The sequence below is a fragment of the Myotis nattereri genome (assembly GCF_964212035.1).
Source record: "Myotis nattereri genome assembly, chromosome: 9".
Classification (NCBI taxonomy): domain Eukaryota; kingdom Metazoa; phylum Chordata; class Mammalia; order Chiroptera; family Vespertilionidae; genus Myotis; species Myotis nattereri.
Genome location: NC_138084.1, coordinates 68361601 through 68384071, shown reverse-complemented (window position 1 = coordinate 68384071; position 22471 = coordinate 68361601). Strand labels below are relative to the sequence as shown.

Genomic DNA, 22471 nt, shown 5'->3' with positions numbered 1-22471 from the left:
GCCGGGGGTGGGGTGGGGAGGGGGAATGGGAGACAGAAAAAGAAAAAGAAAGAGCAGAACAACCTCACATACAATCCTTAAAGAAAAGAAAAGAAAAAAAAAACACAATATACTCAACAATCGAGCAAGCAACAACAGAACAATAGAGAAAAGGAGAGAATAAAAAGTTTGGATAGTGAAGAAAGATAAGGGAGAGGTGGATAAGGATTTAGAGCAGGTGATTGAAAAAGGGATATATAAGTAGGGTGAAATTTAGACAGGGCGTATGAAGAATAGGAAAAATCTAAAGCAGGAATAGGGTAAGAGAAACAGGACAGCAAAAGGGGAAAAGTGGGGAAGAGAGTTTTAGCACAGCAGCACAATTGAGATAGAGGAAAATGATGCTAAAGGAACGATGAAAATAGAATGGAGAACCTTAGTCCCAAAAAAAAATAAAGAGAAAATAAAATGACACTTTAAAAAAAAAATGGTAAAATGGCAGCAGTAATAATACTGGTTAAAAATAAAAATGTAGTAATTAAAAGGGTAATATCAGGTGATGAAAAAAGAAAATAAATGCTTTCTTAGTTAAAAGGTGAAACAATAATTAAAAAAAAATAATTAAAAAAAAATGGGCTGTAATGAAGGTGCTTCAGATCTTCTGCTCCTCTTTTTGGCACACCAGGTATTCAGGAGAATGTTGAATTTTCCTCTGATACACTGTTCCTCTGTGTTGTAAGCCACAGTCCTGATTTTAAGGCAGGCTACATTGGTTTCCCAGACAGCCCTTATCTGTATTTACAGAAGAGTCAGTTCATGGCTCTGCCTCTGGGTGGCAGTGCGTCGGGATTGACCTCCGAGGGTATAGGACCTCTCTGACCAGGTGTTCTCTATTGTACCGGAAGCTGGTCTGGGAATGTCCTCCGCCCAGAGCTGGTTTTCCAGTAGTCACTCCCCGCTCTGTTTCCCAGGCTCCCCCAAAACAGCCTTCCCTTACAAGCTCTGTGACTGACCCCAACTGGGTAGTCCCTTGCACTGGGTTCAACAATCAAACGCACAGATTTAAGAGCCTGGGAAGTTGTGCGAACTCGCACCACTTCACCTTCCAAATCTGCGCGAAGTCTCTGCGCGCGCTCTGGCTCCTGGCACCGAGTAGCCGGCAAACTGGCGTAATCTGAGGCTGCCCGTTTGTGTCCCGTCCAACTGTGGGCTTATTTATAGCGTTCCCTTCTGCCAGCAGCCCTGGGGGTGCCCTTCCACACTCGTGGGTCACGCTGGCTCCAACGGCCGCGGTCTTTGTGGGGCGCAGAGCCCCCACCCCCCTGCGCGCGTTCCACTCTCCAACCTAAACTGCAAACCACACCTTTGGGGAAAGTCTAACCTTTCTGTGGGGAGAAGCCGAGTTCCTCTGAGTTCATGTAGTCGCGCTGCTTGAGAGCCGTTGTTGCCGGGTTAGTAGCTGGTCTCTGGATGCCGGCGACAGTCACCCAAGATGGCACGGTCTCCGCGGCTGTGCCGGCGCTCCTGGAGAGGTTTCAGCCTCAGCCTCTAACCGTTCCCTTTATCTAGGATTTCTCTGTCTTTCCTGGCTGCAGACTGTCTCAGCTGAATCTCCTCTGCTTATTCGGGCTGTATGCTACCCGTTTCAGCTGCCCGCCCTTATCTGCTCCGGGACAAGGCACCGACACGTCTGTCTAAACCTCCGCCATTTTCTCTCCCCTGTTTTTTATTTTAAATATTTTTTTTATTGCCTTATAGAGAGAAAGGAAGGGAGAGGTGGAGAGAAACATCAATGTAATAGTGAAATATTGATCAGCTGTCTCCTGCAGGCCCCCTACTGAGTACTGAGCCAGAAACCAGGGCATGTGCCCTGACCAGAAATTGAACCCACAACCGTCTGGTGCACAGGACGATGCTTAACCAACTGAGCCACACCAGCCAGGGTAGTTATGACATGTTTTGTATCTAAAGAAGCTATATTTTAATGATATCCACTGAAAAGACCTAGAAATGAATACCAACCTAGTAGCAATGAATGCCCCCACTATCCAGATTATAATTAATTACAGGTCTGAGGCAGGAAATACCTAAGATGAACCAAGAACATCTTGTCATACTAAAAATCACACTTTATTTTAAACAACCCATATGTCAAAGAGGAAATCAAAAGGGAAATTAGAAAGTGTTTTCAACTGAATAGGTTGCGAGGCAGACTAAGTGGGTCTTGTATGTGAAGTCTGTGGTACATAATCTATACTTTCTGTATCAAGGCTATTTATTATTATTATTACTAGCAGTAGTAGCAGTAGTAACAACAGAAGTCAAAATACACATTATCCTGGAAGAGAGATTCTTCCCATCGCAGATGGGAAGTAAAACATATGAAAGATGCCGTCTGCAAGCCAGCTAGATTCTAATATTACATTCATTTTAACAAGGCGATTATATTTCTAGGTCTGGCCTGAAGCAAGATTAGCTCAGAACATTTTGGATTTATTCTTTTTTTTTTTTTGGATTTATTCTTGATAGACCCTGAAGACTCTTGAGGTCTCCCTAGGAAGAAGTTTGAAGTTTGCCTAGGAGGATTCTGAGGGACCAGGGCTTGGGGCATGGGAGCTTGGCCTGGTCTGCTCGGCCACTGGAGGTGAAGAGGCTCTAGGCCAGTGATGGCGAACCTATGACACACGTGTCAGAGGTGACACGCGAACTCATTTTTCTGGTTGATTTTTCTTTGTTAAATGGCATTTAAATATAGAAAATAAATATCAAAAATATAAGTCTTTGTTTTACTATGGTTGCAAATATCAAAAAATTTCTATATGTGACACGGCACCAGAGTTAAGTTAGGGTTTTTCAAAATGCTGACACGCCGAGCTCAAAAGGTTCGCCATCACTGCTTTAGGAGGTTCCTAGGTGCCAAAGCCATGAACCAAGAGCAGACACAACTGAACTTGCTGGTAAGGATGCTGGGGTGCGAGCCCAACCAGAAGGCTCTAGGACTAGGAAAGCAGCTGTTTGCTAACTGGCTTCTACTTTATTTTTGTCAGTTCACTCCTGTTGTGCATCACACACACACACACACACACACACACACACACGCACGCACACCCCAACATTGTCCTATTCAGACTATCCCCCATAATGTGCTACACAAAAACTTATACATGAATGTTCACAGAAGCATTATTTGTAATAGCCAAAAGGTAGAAATAACTCAAATGTCCCTCAACTGATGAGTGCATACATGAAATAATATTTCATTATATGGTGTATCTATCCATATAATATTATCTGAAAACTAAAAGTAATGAAGTATTGATACTAGCTACATCAAGGATGAAAGCTGACAACATTATGCTAACTGAAAGAAGCCATTCACGAAAGACCACAGAGTGCATGACTGGATTTATATAAAAAGTCCAGAACAGGCAAAGCTATAGTAACAGAAAAGAGCTCAGTGGCTGCTTGGAGCTGGAGATAAGGGAATGAGGGATATGGGAGAGAATGAAGAATGAGAGCTAATGGCTAAGGGATTTCTTTTAGGAGGGATGAAAATGCTTTAAGATTATAGTGATGGCTGCACAATTCTGTGAATGTACTAAGAACCACTCAATTGTGCACTTGAAATAGGTACCGTATATGGTATGAACTGTATCTCAATATAGCTGTTTAGAAAGATAGAGTATCATCTGTCTCCTTTTCTAACAAATTACATGATATGGGGAATAAGCATTTTCATTTATAAATGGAAACAGTGCCTATTCCCATCTTTCTACCTCTAGCCATAAGAGCACATAAATGGTACATGGAAGAAATATCCCAGAAAACTAGTGTCATAATTTGAAGATTACTACATTGATTATTACTGCATAACAAATTACCCCAAAACACAGCAGCTTAAAACAACAAGGATTTACTATCTCACAGCTTCTGAGGGTCAGGAACCAGGAAGAGGCTTGGCTGGATCTGGCTCAGGTCTCTGAGGAGGCTGCAGTCTCTGAAGACTTGGCTGGGGTTGGAAGACCGGTTTCCAAGCTCACTTGCGTGGCTGCTGGTTGGAGGCTTCAGTTCCTCCCCTGTAGACCTCTCCATAGGGCTCTTCAGGACATGGCTTCACCCAGAGCAAGTGCTCAGAGACAGAGAGAGTGTGAGAACAACTGAAACAGAAGCTTGGTAATTTATGACCTAATGTCAGAAGTGATACTACCATTTTTTGCCATGTCCTCCTGGTTACACAGATCAACTCTGCTACAACATGGGGAGGGATCAGACAAAGGCGTGTATACCAGGAAGTAGGACTCACTGGGGTCAGTGTGGATGCTGGTTGTCAAAATGGCATTATGACACCAGACTGTCCCACAGAAGCAAACGTTTGCCTTTGCCCTGAAATGATGGAAGGCATAGTTCATCTCCAGCAGTGTGACAGATACACTCTTGAAGATGTTTCAGAGTTGCGATAAAAAGGGTCTGAAATGACTATTGATACAATTTGCCATTCTCCTTATGACTGAGTTATGGTTAACATAAAAAAACCACACACAAAATTGTAGAGTTGGGGCTGGTGGAGGAAGAATGTAAAGGGTTTAAGCAACCACACTCTGCCTCCTTGCCCCCTACCATTGCCAGATGAGGAAAGAGTCCTCGTTGCAAAAAGGCCAGGTGACTACCAGGATCATCTAGTGATAGAGCAGGGACTACAATCCATTCTCTGTGTGTTCTCATTACACCAGGAGCTCTGTGTCAGAGAACCAGTAGTTCACAATACAGATGACAAGTTAAACATTTAGAAGTATCCTATATAAAGAAGGCTAATATGAAAATTGTCCCCTCGACCGGGAGTTGAACTGGGAGTTCAACCAGGGGGCAGGGCTGGCCCGTCAACTGCCTGTGACCCTTCCCCTTGGCTGGCCCAATGGGCACCGATCAGGGCGGGTCAGCTGGACCCTTACCCGTGCATGATTTCATGCACTGGGCCTCTAGTTAAATCAACATGCACTCTACAGCTGGTCACTCCACAATTGTCACTTCTTTGTGTGTCTTTTCAACACTGCCTATATTACTTCTCAGGCAGCAGTGGACTCTTACTCTCTTTTCACTCCAGCTGAGAGATGATCTACTTGGCTAGGGCAAGAAAGGAAGCCCTCATTCAGCTTAGCTAATATTTATAGAATATCCGTTCTATACCTGACACTGTACATGTAGATTTAAAGAGTAGAAAATAAGATTCTTTTCACTCAAAAAGCAGATAGTCAAGCTGAGAGAACAAGACCTACACCTGGAACACTAAGAAAATTAGACATCATGTGACAGGGAAGCATAAAGATTTATATATTTTGAATAATTTAGTTTAATTTTTTTAATTGTTATTTTTTAATCCTCACTCAAGGATATGTTTTTACTAATTTGAGACAGAGAGGTAGGAAGGGGGAGAGAGTGACGGGGAAGGAGAGAGAGACAGAGAGAGAAAGAAACATCAATGTGACAGAGAAACATCGACTGGTTGCCTCCCATACACGGGGATCAAACCCAAAACCTAGGTATGTGCCCTGACCAGAAATCAAACCCGCAACCTTTTGGTGAGTGGGATGACGCTCCAGCCAACTGCACGACCTGGTCAGAGCTTGGATAATTTTATTTAATAAAAATCTTATGTAATACAATGTGCCAGATATCTTATAATATTAACTCAATCCCCATGAGGTTATCCTTGCTTTACAGATGAGGAGAGTGAGGCCTAGAGAGCTTAAGGAATTTGCTGAAGTTATCATGCCTCGGAAGAATCTGGGTCAGATTCAAGCCCAGGAAGAATGGCCCCAGAGCTTGCACTTTTCTTAATCACAATAGTATGAGGCTTCTCAATAATAGTAACAATTATTCTTCTGCTTCCTTCTCGTGTGCTTTTTTTTCAGGGTTCTGAAGGAAAGTCAGTCGTGAAATTCAAAACCTCCTCTGAGAAATCCTAGCTGTACTGGGGAAGGGAGTAGTGAGCCCAAAAGAGTACGGATGTCTTAGGACAGCCTGCTAACCCCGTGGAGAGAGGTGAGGAAGGGTGAATAAACATTCACTAATGAGGTAGTTTTCTCTTGGTGCCAAAATGGAAGATAAAATTGAATCATAACCGCAATTAGCAAATTAGGCTATAGATGGAATGAAGAAATTAAATGGATGTGCTGCTCTGTAAGTGCAAAAATAAATTAATTTGGCCCTGTCACAGCCCACTAGAATGTGGGGAGGTTTAATATAATCTTCTAAAGCTTTCCGCCCAGAATCCTGCCATAGGAAAACAGCACAGCACACCAGGCACAGATGTATTTGATCATTTTTTAACAAATATGAAAAGTAGTTTGAAAATAATAAAGTGATAATAAAGGATGCCTTTTCCTTAAAGCAACGAATTCCAGTTGGGTAAAAATTTGCCAACTTTGCCACCTTATAAAGCAATTGCTGTCTCTTTCCTTCACATCTGAATTTTACAACTTTGGAAAATGTTCCTTGCAAGGAGAGAAGGGATCTCGCACGCCGCTGGCAATCTTCTTGCCATAAATTTCTACTTTGTGCTCTTCTAATCCCCTATCTTGAATCATCCACGGGTCTGTCAATTAAAACCTCAGAACACATTGTCCAAAACTGTAGGAATGGGCCGTATGTAGAGCCAACTGGCATGTAAACAAGGCAGCACAATGAATAGCGTTTGGGTCAGATTTTTTTTCTAAGATAACCTGTCGGTATATAGTTGACGCTTGAACAACACAGAGGTTAGGAATGCTGAGAACACTACAGTTGAAAATCCATCTTGTAAATTTGTCTCCCCCAAAACTTAACTACAGTCGTCCCTCAGTACCTGAAGGGGATTGGTTCTAGGGCCTCACAAGCCCCACAGAAACCAAAATCCAGGAATGCTTAAGTTCCTTTTTAAAATGGATTTCCAAACTGAGCACTGAAAATACCGACAAGTGGTTGGTTGAACCCACAAAGGGGAAAGCTGGGGGTAGAGGGCCAATTGTTAATTTATTGAAAACCCAGGTATAAGTGGACGCATGCAGTTCAAATACATGTTGTTCAAGGGTCAACTATAGTTTACTGTATTTTGAAAAAAGGCCTTAAATATTTTTAAAAAGTTACTCTAAAATTCAAAATTTTATTTAAAAGTCTTTTTAAAATATATTTTTTATTGATTAAGATATTACATATGTGTCCTTATCCCCACGTTACCCCCTACCTCCCCCCCCCGCTCATGCCCTCCCCCCCCCCCCCCCCGTTGTCCGAGTCCATTGGTTAGGCCTATATGCTTGCATATAAGTCCTTTGGTTGATCTTTCCCCCTTACCCCCACCCTCCCCTACCTTCCCTCCAAGGCCCGACTTATTTAAAAGTCTTATATCGAGAAGCTGTATCTAGGCACCGAACGTTTATTGAATTCCAAAAGAAAGTCTAGTAACTTATTTTTTAAACTTATTTTTTCTTTAAATTATATCAAACTTATCATAACTATTTTAGAGTCTTAGCATAAGAGTGGCCTTTAGGTCATTCAGTTTATTCCAATTACCATATCTGGAAAGTTCACCCTGAACCGCCATAGGAAGAGGCACGTTTTCATTCTGTTATGAAAGGTTTGACCACAATCCTCACTAAACTACTCAAGTACAAATGTTCTCCTCGCATTTGAAAGTATGGTAAACTATCATCTACTTTAGGCTAACATTAAAATTATGATGCTCCCATGACAGAGAACAAGTGGGATGATGAGGAATTTGTAGCACATAATGGGGAACAGTCTGAGGAGGACAATGTTGTGTGTGTGTGTGTGTGTGTGTGTGTGTGTGTGTGTGTGTGATGTACAACAGGAGTGAACTGACTAAAGAAAAGTAGAAGCCAATTAGCAATCAGCTGCTTTCCTAGTCCTCCAATGCCTTCTGTCTGGGCTCGCACCCAGCATCCTTACCAGCAAGTTCAGCTGTGTCTGCTCTTGGTTCATGGCTTTGGCACCTAGGCATCTCCTAGAGCAGCGGTTCTCAACCTGTGGGTCACGACCCCTTTGGCGGTCGAATGGCCCTTTCACAGGGGTCGCCTAAGACCATCCTGCATATCAGATATTTACATTACGATTCATAACAGTAGCAACATTACAGTTATGAAGTAGCAACAAAAAATAATTTTATGGTTGGGTCACAACATGAGGAACTGTATTAAAAGGGCCAGAAGGCTGAGAACCTCTGTCCTAGAGCCTCTTCACCTCCAGTGGCCGAGCAAACCAGGCCAGTTTGCTCTGTGCCCCAAGCCCTCATTTCCCAGAATCCTCCTAAGTGTACGTACTCTCACCTTCCTAGGGAGACCTCAAGAGTTGTCAGGGTCTATCAAGGATAAATACGGGGGGGGGGCAAGGGCGGGGTGGAGGGGGTCAATGAGGGGGAAGGGGGGACATCTGTAATACTTTCAACAATAAAGATAAATTTTAAAAAATTCTCAAAGCTTAAAATAAAAAATAAATCCAAAATGTTCTGAGCTAATCTTGCTTCAGGCCAGACCTAGAATCGTCTTGGTAAAGTGAATTTAATGTTAGCATCTAGCTGGCTTCCAGACGGCATCTTTCATATTTTTTACTTCCCATCTGCCATGTGAAGAATCTCTCTTCCAGGATAATGTGTATTTCAACTTCTGTTGTTACTACTGCTACTATTGTTAGTAACAATAATAAATAGCCTTTAGACATTCAGCATAGATAAAGTACCACAGACTTCTCTACACATATAAACCCCACTTAGTCTGCCTTTCAACCTGTGAGATAGGTTTTGTTTATTATCGCTGGTTTAAAAACATACCAAAGATCAGTATTAAGATTCAAACCTGGCAATTTGGGTCTAGAATCCATGCTCTTAGACACTATATCATACAACTTTTGCTTGTGTACTGCAAAGAATATTCCATCAAGACCAAAGACCTGGGTTTCTAGTCCTGTTTCTAATGCTGAATTAACTGTGTGACTTAGGGCAAGTCTTTGACTCAATTTCCACTATATAATGAGGCAGGCTCAAGGAGTAACTTTTAGTTATATAATGCTGTAATGATAGAGCAGGTGCTTTGCCTTAACAAACTTGACTTCGCTGGATGAGTAAGGGCATTTAAAGCTTGAAAATGAAATATATGTAAGGGAAGGAAAGACGCAACGAATAACTAAGCCAATCTTCTGAGCATTTTCAGCTATTTTCTCATTTCACATTCTGTAATGCAAGCACTGGATTAATATTTCCCAGGGGAAAACACGGACTCAGATTGGTTCCTTTATCTGAGGCCACACAGGAAGTCAGAATGGAGAGCCAGCGACTGAATGCAGCCCAGGCCCAAGCACTTTCTGCGGGACCACGGTGCTCCTCCGGCACTGCCTTCTCCTCCCGGCAGCAGTGAGCAGAGCTTTAAGAGGTACTGTATCTGCAGCACCCAGCACAAGGTCTTGCAAACAGCACAGACACAAGAAACTAATTTGGAGGTAAGAATGGAAATGGACAGGTGAATACCAACTTGAAAGTGCTAACAGATTGTAATTTTAAACAAAAGCGGGTAACATTTTTGTGTGCGTTCTGTAAGGTGGGCTGAATGCCATATCAAAACAAGTGAATTTCTGGAGGGAGAGTCTGAATTTATCCCTAAGTAAACAGTGAAGAAATACAAGAATGCCAACATGTGTGTCATTTCTGGACCACGTACATGAGTTCTTGTGATATTTGGCTGCATGAAATAACTTCCTAATAATAACTCAGGATTATTTTGCTTAAAGGAATCTCCTTGTTTCCCTAGCCAGAATTTCACAAATAATACCAGTGAAAAAGGAAATTCTCGTTGTACTGGCTGCTTAAAGGAGGGCAGGAAAGTCAGAAACTACTGTGCCAATGGATTAAATTACTATTTTGGTTTGGAAATGGAGTCACTTGCTCATTCATTAATTCATGCAACCAATAATAGTTGAAGAGTTTTTGAAAAGCATGACTGGGTCTCACTGCAGAATACTGACTTAGGTTTGGAAACCACTGAACTAGATTATCTTGAAGGTTTTTTCCAATCCTGGGATTATTTTACTTGCAAATATTTTGTACACATTCAATACCCAACAGCTTTTTATTTTTTCTGGGGGGGGGGAGGTGAGGGGGCATATACATTAAGCACCAACATTACTTAGAGTAAAAGCATTATTTCTATAAGACAGGTAAAGGTTCTGTCCCCCAGCACTATGCACTCATATTACAAACCCAGAGAGACCCATAGGAAAGAAACTGAAGATTAAAGCATATGACACTTCACCTTAAATAAACTTTTCTCCCTGTGGTTATCTGAAACAAAACCCATCATATTTCTGAGGGAGGAATAATTCGTGACTCTAATATAAGCACCATTTTTTGCAGAGGTGATGGGGAGACAGCAGTGGGGCAGGTGTGTGTGTGTGTGTGTGTGTGTGTGTGTGTGTGTGGTGGGGGGGGGGGCTGCCTGAGTCTGAGAACTTGTTAAGTCCTGAGAATGACGAAGGATTTTGAAAGTTTGATTGGGAGTTAGCTATATTATATTTTTGGCATTGAAAAAAATACCATGCTTCCATATAGATTTAATGTTAAATTATCACATCATTTATAGAAATAGCAGATATACCCTCACTCTAAATAGACTTCTATTTACATAAAAGGATTCATAGATTAGGAGAAAATTATTACAGGATTTCTTTGAACATAAAATTCCTGAGTCAAAATGCCTTTTAAAAATTAATGAATTAATGATTGATTATTCATTCAATTTCTACACAGTATGAATGACTTGCTTAAAATAGCCATTGAAATAGTATTCAGACTCAATAGGTAAAATGGCCATTTCAACAGATACTTAGCTTGTTTCTCAACTTTAAATTACACTAATAAATTAATTTAACCAAAAATGCATAAAAAAATCAAGATTCCATTTTGTAATGTTATTAACCTTTCTCTAGATTTAAATGGGTAAAAATTTGCCTTATACCCATGCTCAGGCATCATCTTATGATAAAGAACCAGGCAAAGGTTTGTGCATAACCAAACATGCCTGGTGGTTAAAAGAACTCATATTGTAGTATTCCGATTTCTCCTTATTTTTATAAATAAACTAACAGTATATGGAACTTGCATTTTTGTGTATTATGTGATGAGATCCACTTCTGAATCAGTTTTAAAACACCTGAGCAAACATACCAGCTCTAAAATGCTTTATGATTCACAAAATGAACAGGCCTTCTCAAATAACCTCAGAACAGAAGCCATAGTTTCTATCATTAAACAGAGAATTCTGGTGTTGATAACAAACAACCAACATAAAGTGTAGCACATACAAAATGTACAATACAAAGCTTTCGCTTACTTGGTACTAGGCCGTTTTTGTAGGGCTTTATCCAGGATAAGAGATGGTGCGCTCCTCCTTCTTTCTGCTAAGGTTTTCATTTTCTGTTGAGGAAAAAGAGTCAAAATGAGGACCACGTGGCTTGTAAAGAAAGTAAATGCCAATTTTCAATTGAATTCAGCAAGTTTTATATTGCCTGTTTTTGTCTATGAAGAAGTTCACAATCTCATTATGAAGATAAAATGGTAACATCTAAAGTAGGATAGATACTAAGTGTCAAAAAGTAGTATAGAAAGTAATTTTTTTTTAATCCTCATCCAAGGATATATTTAGAGAGAGGAATGGAGGGAGGGAGGGAAGGAAAGAGGGAAGATAGATAGATAGAGAGAGAGAGAGAGAGAGAGAGAGAGAGAGAGAGAGATGTGAGAGAAACATTGATTGGTTGTCGACTGGGCATTAAACCCCCAACCTAGGAATGTGCCCTGAGTGGGAATTGAATCCACAACCTTTTTGGTGTATCAGGAGACACTCCAACCAACTGAGCCAGAGAGCCAGGGTGAAACTAGGCCAGGCTGAGGGATGCCCCCACCCCACAAGGGCACAAATTTCATGCACCGGGCCTCTAGTCTTATATATTTAAGACCTCTAGACAGAGTCAGAGGGCCTACCAGAGAATATGGATGAGTAAAATTAACAGCAGTCACTAAGATCCATGAGTGAAGCTCAGGCTGTACTACCGAAGCCATTCTTTCTGCTCTACCCTCTCACCCTACCCTCGCCAGAGGCCTCACCCACTGCCTGAGGGTCCAGGCCAGCCTTGTTTGGTAACTGGGTGCAGCTCTAATATGAACTATGTAAGACTAACTGGCTCAGCATCAGTATGGCATCACAGGATTCATAAAGGAATTGCTTCTTTTTGTTTGTTTTTAAATCTTTATTGTTGAAAGTATTACATATGTCCCTTTCCCCCTTCTCTGCCTTGACCCCTTCTAGCTGGCCGAAACTGCCTCTTAGTTGCTAAAATAAAGCCTAGACCCTAGCACAGGAAGAGAGAGAGAAACATTAGTGAAAAGGGGATGCTGGACTTCTCTGGCACAGTTCTTATCCCCAGATTCACCCCCCGCCCCTGTCCCCATCCAAGGTTCTCTCTCAAATATTCATTGTCCCCAGGGCCATGGTCTCAGTGTGGCTGTTTCCCCTGTTAATCTTTTGGCTCACATGTGGAAACTGCATGCCCAAACCTCCTTAGCATAGCTCAGATAGCAACTGAAACAATGATAGAAAACATTATAAAACATAATAAAAGGACAGGAAACAAATAGATAAGAGATATAGAATACATTTCTCGGCCAGGAGTTATTAACCATGAATTAGATTCAGGGCTGGTTAAATTGTATGAAATTATTTTTATAATATGGATTTGGTGCCTTCCTTCTAAAAAGAAAGCCCACCTATGGTTTCATCAGAGCCCCATAATTGTCTATAATCCCCTCCAACCCCAGTAACTCTGATAACCTACTTCATATATTATAGCTGTAAACCTCATCCCACTGTTTCCATTAGTCACACCTTTTGGGAACATAACTCTCAGGAATCTAACATCTGGAGGTTGGTGTGGCTGCACCGGTTACAGGAGAAGAGAAATCAGGAAGACGGGCGCTTGCCTCAAGAGAAGAGTCTCAATACTGGAAGACGGATAGATTTTTACTAAGAAAGGTGGCAATTTGTTCATATGCGGACTTTCTGTGGGATTCTGTTTCATCTCAGGTCTGAGCTTGTTTCCTACTCACTATTCTGACTCCTTAGTCAGGATCCGTTTACCATGCTTTGAACTCTGAAATGTGCCCAATCCTTTACCTGGGCCCATACCCTCTTTTGACATCAAGGATCTGTCTGTCCAGCCTTCATTAGTGGGATGAGGAGTGTGGGGGGCGGGCACTCCTGGACCTATCTCAGCAGTCTTACTTCTGCTGCCCCTAACCCTCTAAAACCACTCACTGTCAGCAGATCAAAGCTCCTAAACTAGATCTTCATTAATTATATAATTTCTAATTCTGAGCTCCTTGGTTTTCAGGTTTATAAAGAATTTGAAAGGGATCAAATGGCAGACATAAAAATGTTTTAAATTGTGGAGGAAAAAAGTTAAACTGATCTGAATTATTCATTTGGAGACATTAATAACCTCCAAATTAATTGATTAATTAATTAATTAATGTAAAGTTATAATATAGAGAATAGGACATATCTTCCAAGGAAGATAAGGCAAAAAGAAACTAGTAAACTGTAGGCTGAGAATCCAGGTTGATCTTGGGTAGTGGTTTGTTGAGAAATGTATAAAGATGTGAACTAAATTATGTAGATAATTTCAAGGGGTTCAGAAACCCACATAATATGGATTTCGGAGGGATTCATGGAACCCAAATATGAGACCTTCTAATGTAAGGGAATCTTTCTGAGAGTGATGGCTGTCAAGCATGAGAATGGATAATCAAAAAGAGGTGGCATACCTTTTTCTATACAGCTCCTTTTAAAATGGTTTTTTCATGGAGACCTAATAGAGGGGATCGTTTGAATACATAGTAATTAGACTGTGTTTTCTTGGTTATAAAATTGTCAGATGTATGAGGAGTCAAACGGAATATATCTACCTCATTTGTTAACTCAGTTTCAAGAGAATACAATCAAACTACAGGCAGAATATTATATTTATTTGAGGTCCTATTGTTTGTACTGAGACATACTCTACACCACTAATGAGCTATGCAACTCAAGGCAATCCAGTCACTTCTCTAAGCCTCCATTTCCTGATCTAGAAAATGAGAAAATTTGAACCACATACAGTAGTTTCTTAGGTACCTTCTATTTCTGATAGTCTCATGTTAAATGTCCACCAAAGACTCACCCTGGATTTGCAAGAAAATTAACATTACCTACATCACACATTTAGGATTCATTTCTCTTGTAAGTAATGAGTCTTAAGAGTTGCCAAGATGAGGGCTTAATAAACAGATTTAGGTATTAATTTATGCAAAATGCACAGATCCCTTTCTTTTGCTCAAAAGCATAGCCAAACAAAGGGCCAATGGTAACTTTTCAACAAATTCCCATATCAAAGAATCTGTTCTCAGGCAGTAAAGAAGTGGTATTCTTTTTGTTTATAACAACCGTGTAAAATACAATGCATGGAGATAGAATAAGGCTACTGATCCCTTTACAAATATACAGTAATACAAGCTTGTCAGGACAGGTTGCACCAACAAATTTCACACTTGTTCAGCGACAGTGCAAACTATGACTCTTTGCCTCACAGGAAACAGAAGATAGGCTTAGAACAGTGTGTATTTTCTTTATTAGCTTAAAAATCACAATCCACAGTGTGATTTTTCAGAAAGTCCAAGCTCTTGATGCACATATCTAGATGCTAAATATTGGATGCCATTCTGAAACAGAATAATCTTTTTAAAACGTGATATTATTTTATAAATCGATAAACTACACATTAAGCAAGAAATTCAATTGCGTTAATCTTCTGGGAATACATTTCTTGATCTCATACCATTTGCCTACCCTTACACAGCCCACAAAGCTAGTCAAGAGTTTAATATGAGCTAAAAACCAAACAAACATAAGCGTCCTTTACTTGCTCCTTCACCCCTAAATGGGGAAGTTGAGGAGGAGCTTGGAAAAAGTCCTGAAAGGAAATAAATAGTAACTGAATTTTAAAAACTCTTGTGTTTTTTATTAACAACAATTAGGAAAGTAGACCATGAACACTAGAGGGAAATTACACCTTGGATTTTCTAAACTGTCTCCTCTGTATTGAAGGCAAAAAACCGACTCTACCAAAGAGTAAGTGAACAGAGGTCATGATCGAAGATGCGAAGCCAAGGTCTATAAGTAAATGTTTTTTGTATTCAATAATAACACAAAACTCTAACAACATTACCAGCTAATCTTCAAGGTGCTTTCCACTTAAACTCTCTTTTAATCAGCTCGATGAACTATACATTCAATATCCTGTGTTCCTAGCTTGCTTTACACACTGCGTTTCCATTATAGCCTTTCAGATTATATTATTTATTTTTCTGCACCTTTGAAGAAAGCAGGGACTATATCTTCTTTCCCAACTATCTCCCATCCCTCAACAATTATTTACTGGATTTCTACTCTGTAGCAGGCCTACCTTTAATTCCCAAAGCATAACACAAGGCCTGGCAAAAACCATACACCGAGTAAGTGAAAGTTTTATGTGAACTTTAAAATACACTCCTCCACATTTAGACCAATGTGTCCTCCCCACCCCCCCCCCCTCCGCCCCCTACACACACACACACAAACTCAGAAAAACAAACCAACCAACCTCTAGGGGGCTCTGCTGGAATGTCCTCATTAAGAAAACATAAGAGTTACCTGTGGTGCAGGATGGTAAGAGTCTTCTTGCACACTGTGAACTACATCATTGGACATAGTGTCCATGTTTACCACGTTGAGCTACATGGTAAAAATTTGTCTGATGATAACTTTAATTATTTCCAATAAATGGTGCCAGAACAACTGGATACCCACATGTAAAGGAATAAAACTGGACTTCTATCTCACACCATACACAAAATTTAACTCAAAATGGATCAAAGATCTAAAAGTAAGAGCAGAAACTATAAAAATTTTAGAAGAAAACATAGGCAGAAATGTTTTTGACCTTGGATTAGGCAATGGATTCTTAGATATGACACCAAAAACACAAAGCACAAAAGAAAAAATATAAATTAGACATGACTGTTAACATGAAAACTTCTGTGCTTCAGAGGACACTATCAAGAAGTGAAAAGAAAAGCCCCCAAATGGGAGAAAATTTCTGCCAATTATAAGGGATTTGTATCTAGAATAAAGAATTGTTACAATTCTATAAAGACAAATAAGCCAATTTTAAAATGGGCAAAGGATCTGAAGAGGCAGTTCTCCAAAGATATAAATAGCCAATAAGCACATGAAAGATGTTCAACATCATTAGCCATCAAAAAAAATGCAAATCAAAACCATGAAATACCACTTTATACTCCAGGATGACTACACTAGAAAAGATGGCTAAATAACAATTGTTGACAGGATGTGGATATACTGTACTCTGCATCCTCCAGTCATGTTCCGAATCTAACCTTGTCCTGCTGGTGTGGATTGTAAAATGGCGCTATCACTTGGAAAACAGTTTGGAAGTTCTACAAATGGCTAAAGATAGTTACCATATGATCCTGCCATTCTTCTTAAGTATACACAAGAGAAAACAAGTCCACACAAAAGCATGAATGTTCACAGAAGCTTTATTCACAATAGCCAAAAAGTGGAGACAACTTCAATGTCCATTAACTGATGAATGAACAAACGCAATGTGGTATATACATAAAATAGAATATTACTTGGCAAAAAAAGAAGTACTGATGTGCAACAACATGAATGACTCTTGAAAACATTATGTTAATTAAGAACGTCAACCCCAAAAGACCACCTATTATATGGTTCCATCTATAGGAAATATCCAAATAAATCCATAGAAACTTAAAATAGGTTAGTGCTTCCTGGGGTTTGGGGAGATGAAAAGACTGGGATATGATGGCTAAGGAGTGTGGTGATTCTTTCTGGGGTGATGAAAATGTTCTAAAATTGACTATGATGATGAATGCACAATTTTGTGAATATAGTAAAAGCTATTGAATTGTATACTTTAAGTGGATAAGCCAGTTATATTTCAATAAGGCTGTTAAAAATGCTAACTACCAAACTCCTAAACCACTGGGCTTAGGAGCAAACTGGTTCATAACCAGAACCTATAATTTATTTGTATAACTATCATCTGAAGTATAATGCCTAAGAATGGAACTCACTTATGTGGTTTGTGGTGAACATGTCTTGTACTAAATGTTTGAGTGGTTGCCCATCTGAATACCTTATAGACCTGAGGAACATGCCCACCTGCCTACTGTCTGCCACCACCCCCTCCCACCCCGCAGTGCCCTACTCACTATTTCCACATAGTATATTCTCAATGCCCGTGTGTTAAGTCAATGAGTTAAATACACACTGACTGTATAGCTGAGAGTTTAAGTTGGTAACACAGTGTGCCTATGTAGGACAACGCAGTCAGAAATAGGTAACTGCAGAAGTTTGTTTCTTTTGTTCAACAACTCAGCAAATACCGTTTACATAAAAGCCTATCTGTAGCCTTTCTTTGGAATTTTAACGTCATGTCAACCAAGAGATACAGTATTATTTTTGAAACCTCTACATAAATCTGAATTTGGTTATTTTTAATTAGGTCAAAGGAAAAGGAAACCTATCAAAAGAAAGGAACTGCAATTTTTTGTACTTTGTTTTTTCCAGTCACTTTATGAAGAAAAATTCAAGCATTTCAGCTGAATTTAAGTCAAATGTGCTGAAGTCACTTTTTAAACATTTAAAATTAGCATAGCATTAAAAGAAGGGCTTTGATGAAAACTTTTAAGTACTCCAAAGTTTCAACGCTGGAAAAAATATTTAATCACATTTGCAAATTAGCTAATTCAGATTTGACTATTATTCCTTTGGTGGCCAGCCCTTACAATTTTTTGTCTTCCCCGGAGGCCTGCAGCATTTATTTGTGGAGGCATACCCCTAAGACATGGCTCTGCAAGGGAAGAAGAATATTCTTAACCCTGCACCTTGCTTCTCAGGCCCTGTTATCACAGACATGCGCGAGTTGAAGCTTCTTACTGTGGTCAGTGTGGTCTCTGGTGAGTACGATCTCCCATTTACTCACAATCATCCCATCCAGAATCACGTTGAACATTTAATTAACACCAATGTCATCACAACACAGACAGCAGTAAAGGAATATAGTAGTTCTTTTCTGAGGTTAAGAAAGAAACATTTTTTACGTTTGGCTGTCTTTCCTCTTTTTGTGAGAAAACCACTTTGAAATAAAATAATAAACATGAGAATCAATGTGATGTAGAGGAATGGGCATGGGGCTAAGAGACATTAGATATCAGTCCCCTTATACGTATATTACTCTTTGTTTCTCTGCCCTGTCCTGCCCATGCGGTCTTCTGGAGTATCGCTACGGGCCTTCAAGTTGTCTGCACTCTCTTCTTTGGCAAAGCCACCAGTTTCCACATCAGGTCACAATCCCTGGAGTAGGGAGGTCAATCACCAATGCCCTCTCCCTCATAATCCTTGCGAGGGCTGGGATTCCCTACATGTCTCACACCATGGCCCGTACAAAGTGATGTTACTTGCATATCATGGCTCATGTCACACTGTAATAAACAAAAGGGCTTTCCGGCTGCCCCAGTCACCTATCTACCCTACCTGGCTGAAGACGAAGGGGCTGGGAGGAATGATCAAATACATCTGTGATGGCTGGGAAACTCTTGCCTTGCAGCGACCTCTCACTTTCCTCATGCGGAGAGAAAGAGTACAATGATCACGTCCAAAACCCATGATGGTGAAAGAGTGTATGAAATAAGAATAAAAACCAGGCCCATGTCTACCAGATTCAGAGAGAGTGTAACCTAGCAATGGCCACTATAAAAGCTGAGGTTCACGAGGTGAATGGAGGGATGCAAGAGGAACACAGACACTCGCCGAGGTACAAATTAGGACCCAGGTACACAGGGGAAGCAAAAGGCCACTGAGCAGCTGGGTTTCGCAGATCTTTGAAATATGAGCCGATGTGGGCACATTCCACTTTCAGAGACCTCAGGCTAGTGACCAGGCATCCAAAAACAGGTTTCACCTCTCAGTTGTGCCATGTGACAGCTGTCTGTCAAAATTAGGTCAAGGCTGCTCAGCACAGCACTGGCCTACAGCGCTGATATGGCTATTTCTGCTGTTGGCTGGATGTTTCTAATCTAAACCTGTCCCAGACAAAGAAGATCAGACTGAAACAAAATTATAAAGCGAACCGGGCTGTGTTGCCTACAAGCCCTGCTATTGGTGGCTGACAGAGGCTGTGGCCCCTGCTCCCTTTCCGGACTCCCACACTGTGGCCTATCTTCCGCAAGGAAAGAAAAGCTAGATGGTATCTCCACCCGAGGCTGCTTCAGATAACTGCTGCCGTAGCCATTACCAAACTGAGCATGCACCCAGCAGGCTTTCTGCACACGTAGGAATCTGGAGCATCCCTGTGATCTAGAACACCCGCGATAGCAACAGAAAGGACAGCAAACCCTTCACTCAATGAAAGCTTATTTTAGAGGTAGTCCGTCAGCTCAGGCTAGTGTAACAAAATAGCACAGGCTGGGTGGTTTACAGCCATTTCTCAGAGTTCTGGAGACTGGGAAGTGCAAGGTCAAGGTTCCCTGCAGATGGGGTTCTTGGTGAGGGCCCTTTTCCTGGTTTGCAGACAGCTGCCTTCTTGGGTGTCCTCACATAGGGGACAGTGAGAGAGGGCAAGCTCTCTGGCCCCTTATAAGGGCACTAATACCATCATGGGGATTCTGTCCCATGACCTCATCTAACCTAATTATCTCCCAAATGACCCCCCACTTCCATGTGCTATCATACAGGGGATCAGAACTTCAATATAAGAGCTTCCGGGGGACATGTTCAGTCCACAACAGAGGTTTTTGCCAAATGCTCTGGGGACATAAGGGTATGAGTCATGGAAGTCTATCAAATCACAATAATAAAATGCATATATATTTCCTCAAAGCACTGTGTATATGAGTATATGCACATATAGGTGTATATATAGTTTACAACATGTGTTAGTGGCACTTTCAGTTGAGAGTATATTTTCAGTTAGTGATACCTTCTAGGAAGGCAAGCCTTATAATCACATATTTTTATTAAATTATATGTGGTCCTATAAGGCAACAGTCAACAACCTTTTGGACCTCATGGGCCACCAGTGGTCTGCAGACTACTGGTTGGCGAATGTAGCTATAAGGCACAAGATGTCTTGACTTAGATCAAGCAAAGAGCCTGCATGCATATATGCATAACCCATGGACACAGACAATAGGGTAAAAGACACTAATGGCTTTTACATTTTTTTCCCCAAAAGTGTTTTCATATACTTTCTTTTTTTGACCCATAAAAAACAACCTTGTGAGATGTACAGAATATGGATTATTTCCCCCATTTTTAGACAAAGAAACATAGTACAGTTAGAAGTTCCGAGGTCATACCAGTGATAACAGAGGCCATTTCTGAGCAGTCCAATTCAGTTTTGAAAATTCTAGGCTCCTCTCAGGCCCAGTAATCTCAGCTGCCTGATTTTATGCCATTCACTTTGTGGAGAAACAGCAGAAAAGGATTCGGTAGTGCACTGGGTTAACCATAGGCATAATCTTTTTCTCAGTATCAAAGAATAAAACTACAGCTTACTCACCAGGATGTTTCATTCAAAGCCCAGCACAAGACACACACACACACAGGCAAAGTCAGCTCCCAGGGGTGTTCTATCATGAGTTGCTATAAACAGACTTGGACCCCAAGAATGTAGACAAAAACGACAGAATGGAGTGTACACAACAGCAGCTGCCACATTTTAAAACGTTGGATCTATTTTAAAATACTTTGCTTTGACTTACTTTCTGTGCTTGTCTTTCTTTCCTATCCCGATATGTACTCATCTTACTTAAAGAGTTTTCAATTAGCTCGTGAAACCAGAAGGTCAGGGTGGTTGAGGATGACACAAATTATCCCAAACCGAAATTACTCTAATATGTGCTTCCATTCCATTTCACAACAACTATTCTGTTCAAACGTGGATGTCCTCAAGGATGCATTATCCAGCATTATATCCAGAATTGGTTATCTGCACGCTGCTATTATATTTTAGAGCCACATTTTAAGAAAGTAATGTGCAAATTTATTGTGCATTATTTTGAAGAGCCTTGGTGATGAAAAATCTTTGATTTTTGGAAATAGTCAAATCATCTATTATTAACTAAAGATGGATGAACCAACTAATTAATTCTGTATGAGGTTAAATGTGGCTGTAAAATAAAGAGACTGACTTCTTATGCAGCATCTATGAACTAGCTCCCAAACACAATGCTCTTTTCTACCGAGGGAACTTTGAACAACTGCTCCAAGTTCAAATAGATTACAATGAAGTAAAATTAAATTTTAAAAATGACCAATCAAATTTCATCAAAATTAAGAGCTCTGTTCTTAAATTGACAAGCCACAGAATGAGAGAAAGCATTTGCAAGACATACATAATAAAAGATTTTGAATACAGAATCCTATTTAATGAAAGCCTAGTATGCAAATTGTCCCCTCAACCTGGAGTTCGCCCAGGAGTTCAACCGCTCGCTATGACGTGCGCTTACCACCAGGGGGTGATGCGGTGCTGGCAGTGGGTGGCAGTGGAGGCACTGCGGGCCCTGATGGGCCCGAGGAGAGCGGGACCAGGGTGGGATGGTGGAGCAGGTGAGCGGGCAGTGCCAGGCCAAGGCGGGTGCGAGCCGAGCCCTATCACCCCATGGATCACCATCTAGTGACCAGCTGCGGCGGTGGGGGGCAGGGCAACCACCCGGCTCCCAGGTGCTAAGGGAGCTGGGTGGGGGCCCAATGACTCTGGCAGAGGGGGTACAGGGGGCACGGGGGCCCAGGTGCTGCCCAGGGCCCAGAAGTCAGCTGGGACCTGCCCTTCCATGCCAGATGCTCACACTCTGATCGCTGGCCAGCCCTAGGGACTGCACCCTTGTACAAATTGCACTCACTGGGCCTCTAGTATATATATAACTCTCAAAACTCAATAATAAGAAAACAACTCAATGAAGTTGGGCAAAATATCTGAATAGGCACCTCAGTAAAGATAACATATGGATGACAAGTAACACGTGAAAAGATGCTCAGTATCATTAGTCATTAGAAAATGTAAGTCAAAACCACTAGATACCACTTTATACCCTCTAGATCAGCGGTTCTCAACCTGTGGGTCGCGACCCCTTTGGCGGTCGAACGACCCTTTCACAGGGGTCACCTAAGACCATCTTGCATATCAGATATTTACATTATGATTCATAACAGTAGCAACATTACAGTTATGAAGTAGCAATGAAAATAATTTTATGGTTGGGGGTCACAACATGAGGAACTGTATTTAAAGGGCCAGAAGGTTGAGAACCACTGCTCTAGATGCTTATGATGAAAAA

At 40.9% G+C, this 22471-nt stretch overlaps 1 protein-coding gene across 2 annotated transcripts in view; it reads right to left on the bottom strand.

Moving 5' to 3' along the window:
- LOC308524380 (rho GTPase-activating protein 20-like) overlaps positions 1–22471 on the bottom strand; it is a 105592-nt gene that overhangs the window by 77717 nt on the left and 5404 nt on the right. For both annotated transcript variants that reach the window (XM_081098773.1, XM_081098774.1), the window contains exon 2: positions 11349–11431. In XM_081098773.1, coding sequence (XP_080954899.1) covers positions 11349–11431 — 83 coding nt within the window. The remainder of the gene's footprint in view (positions 1–11348; positions 11432–22471) is intronic.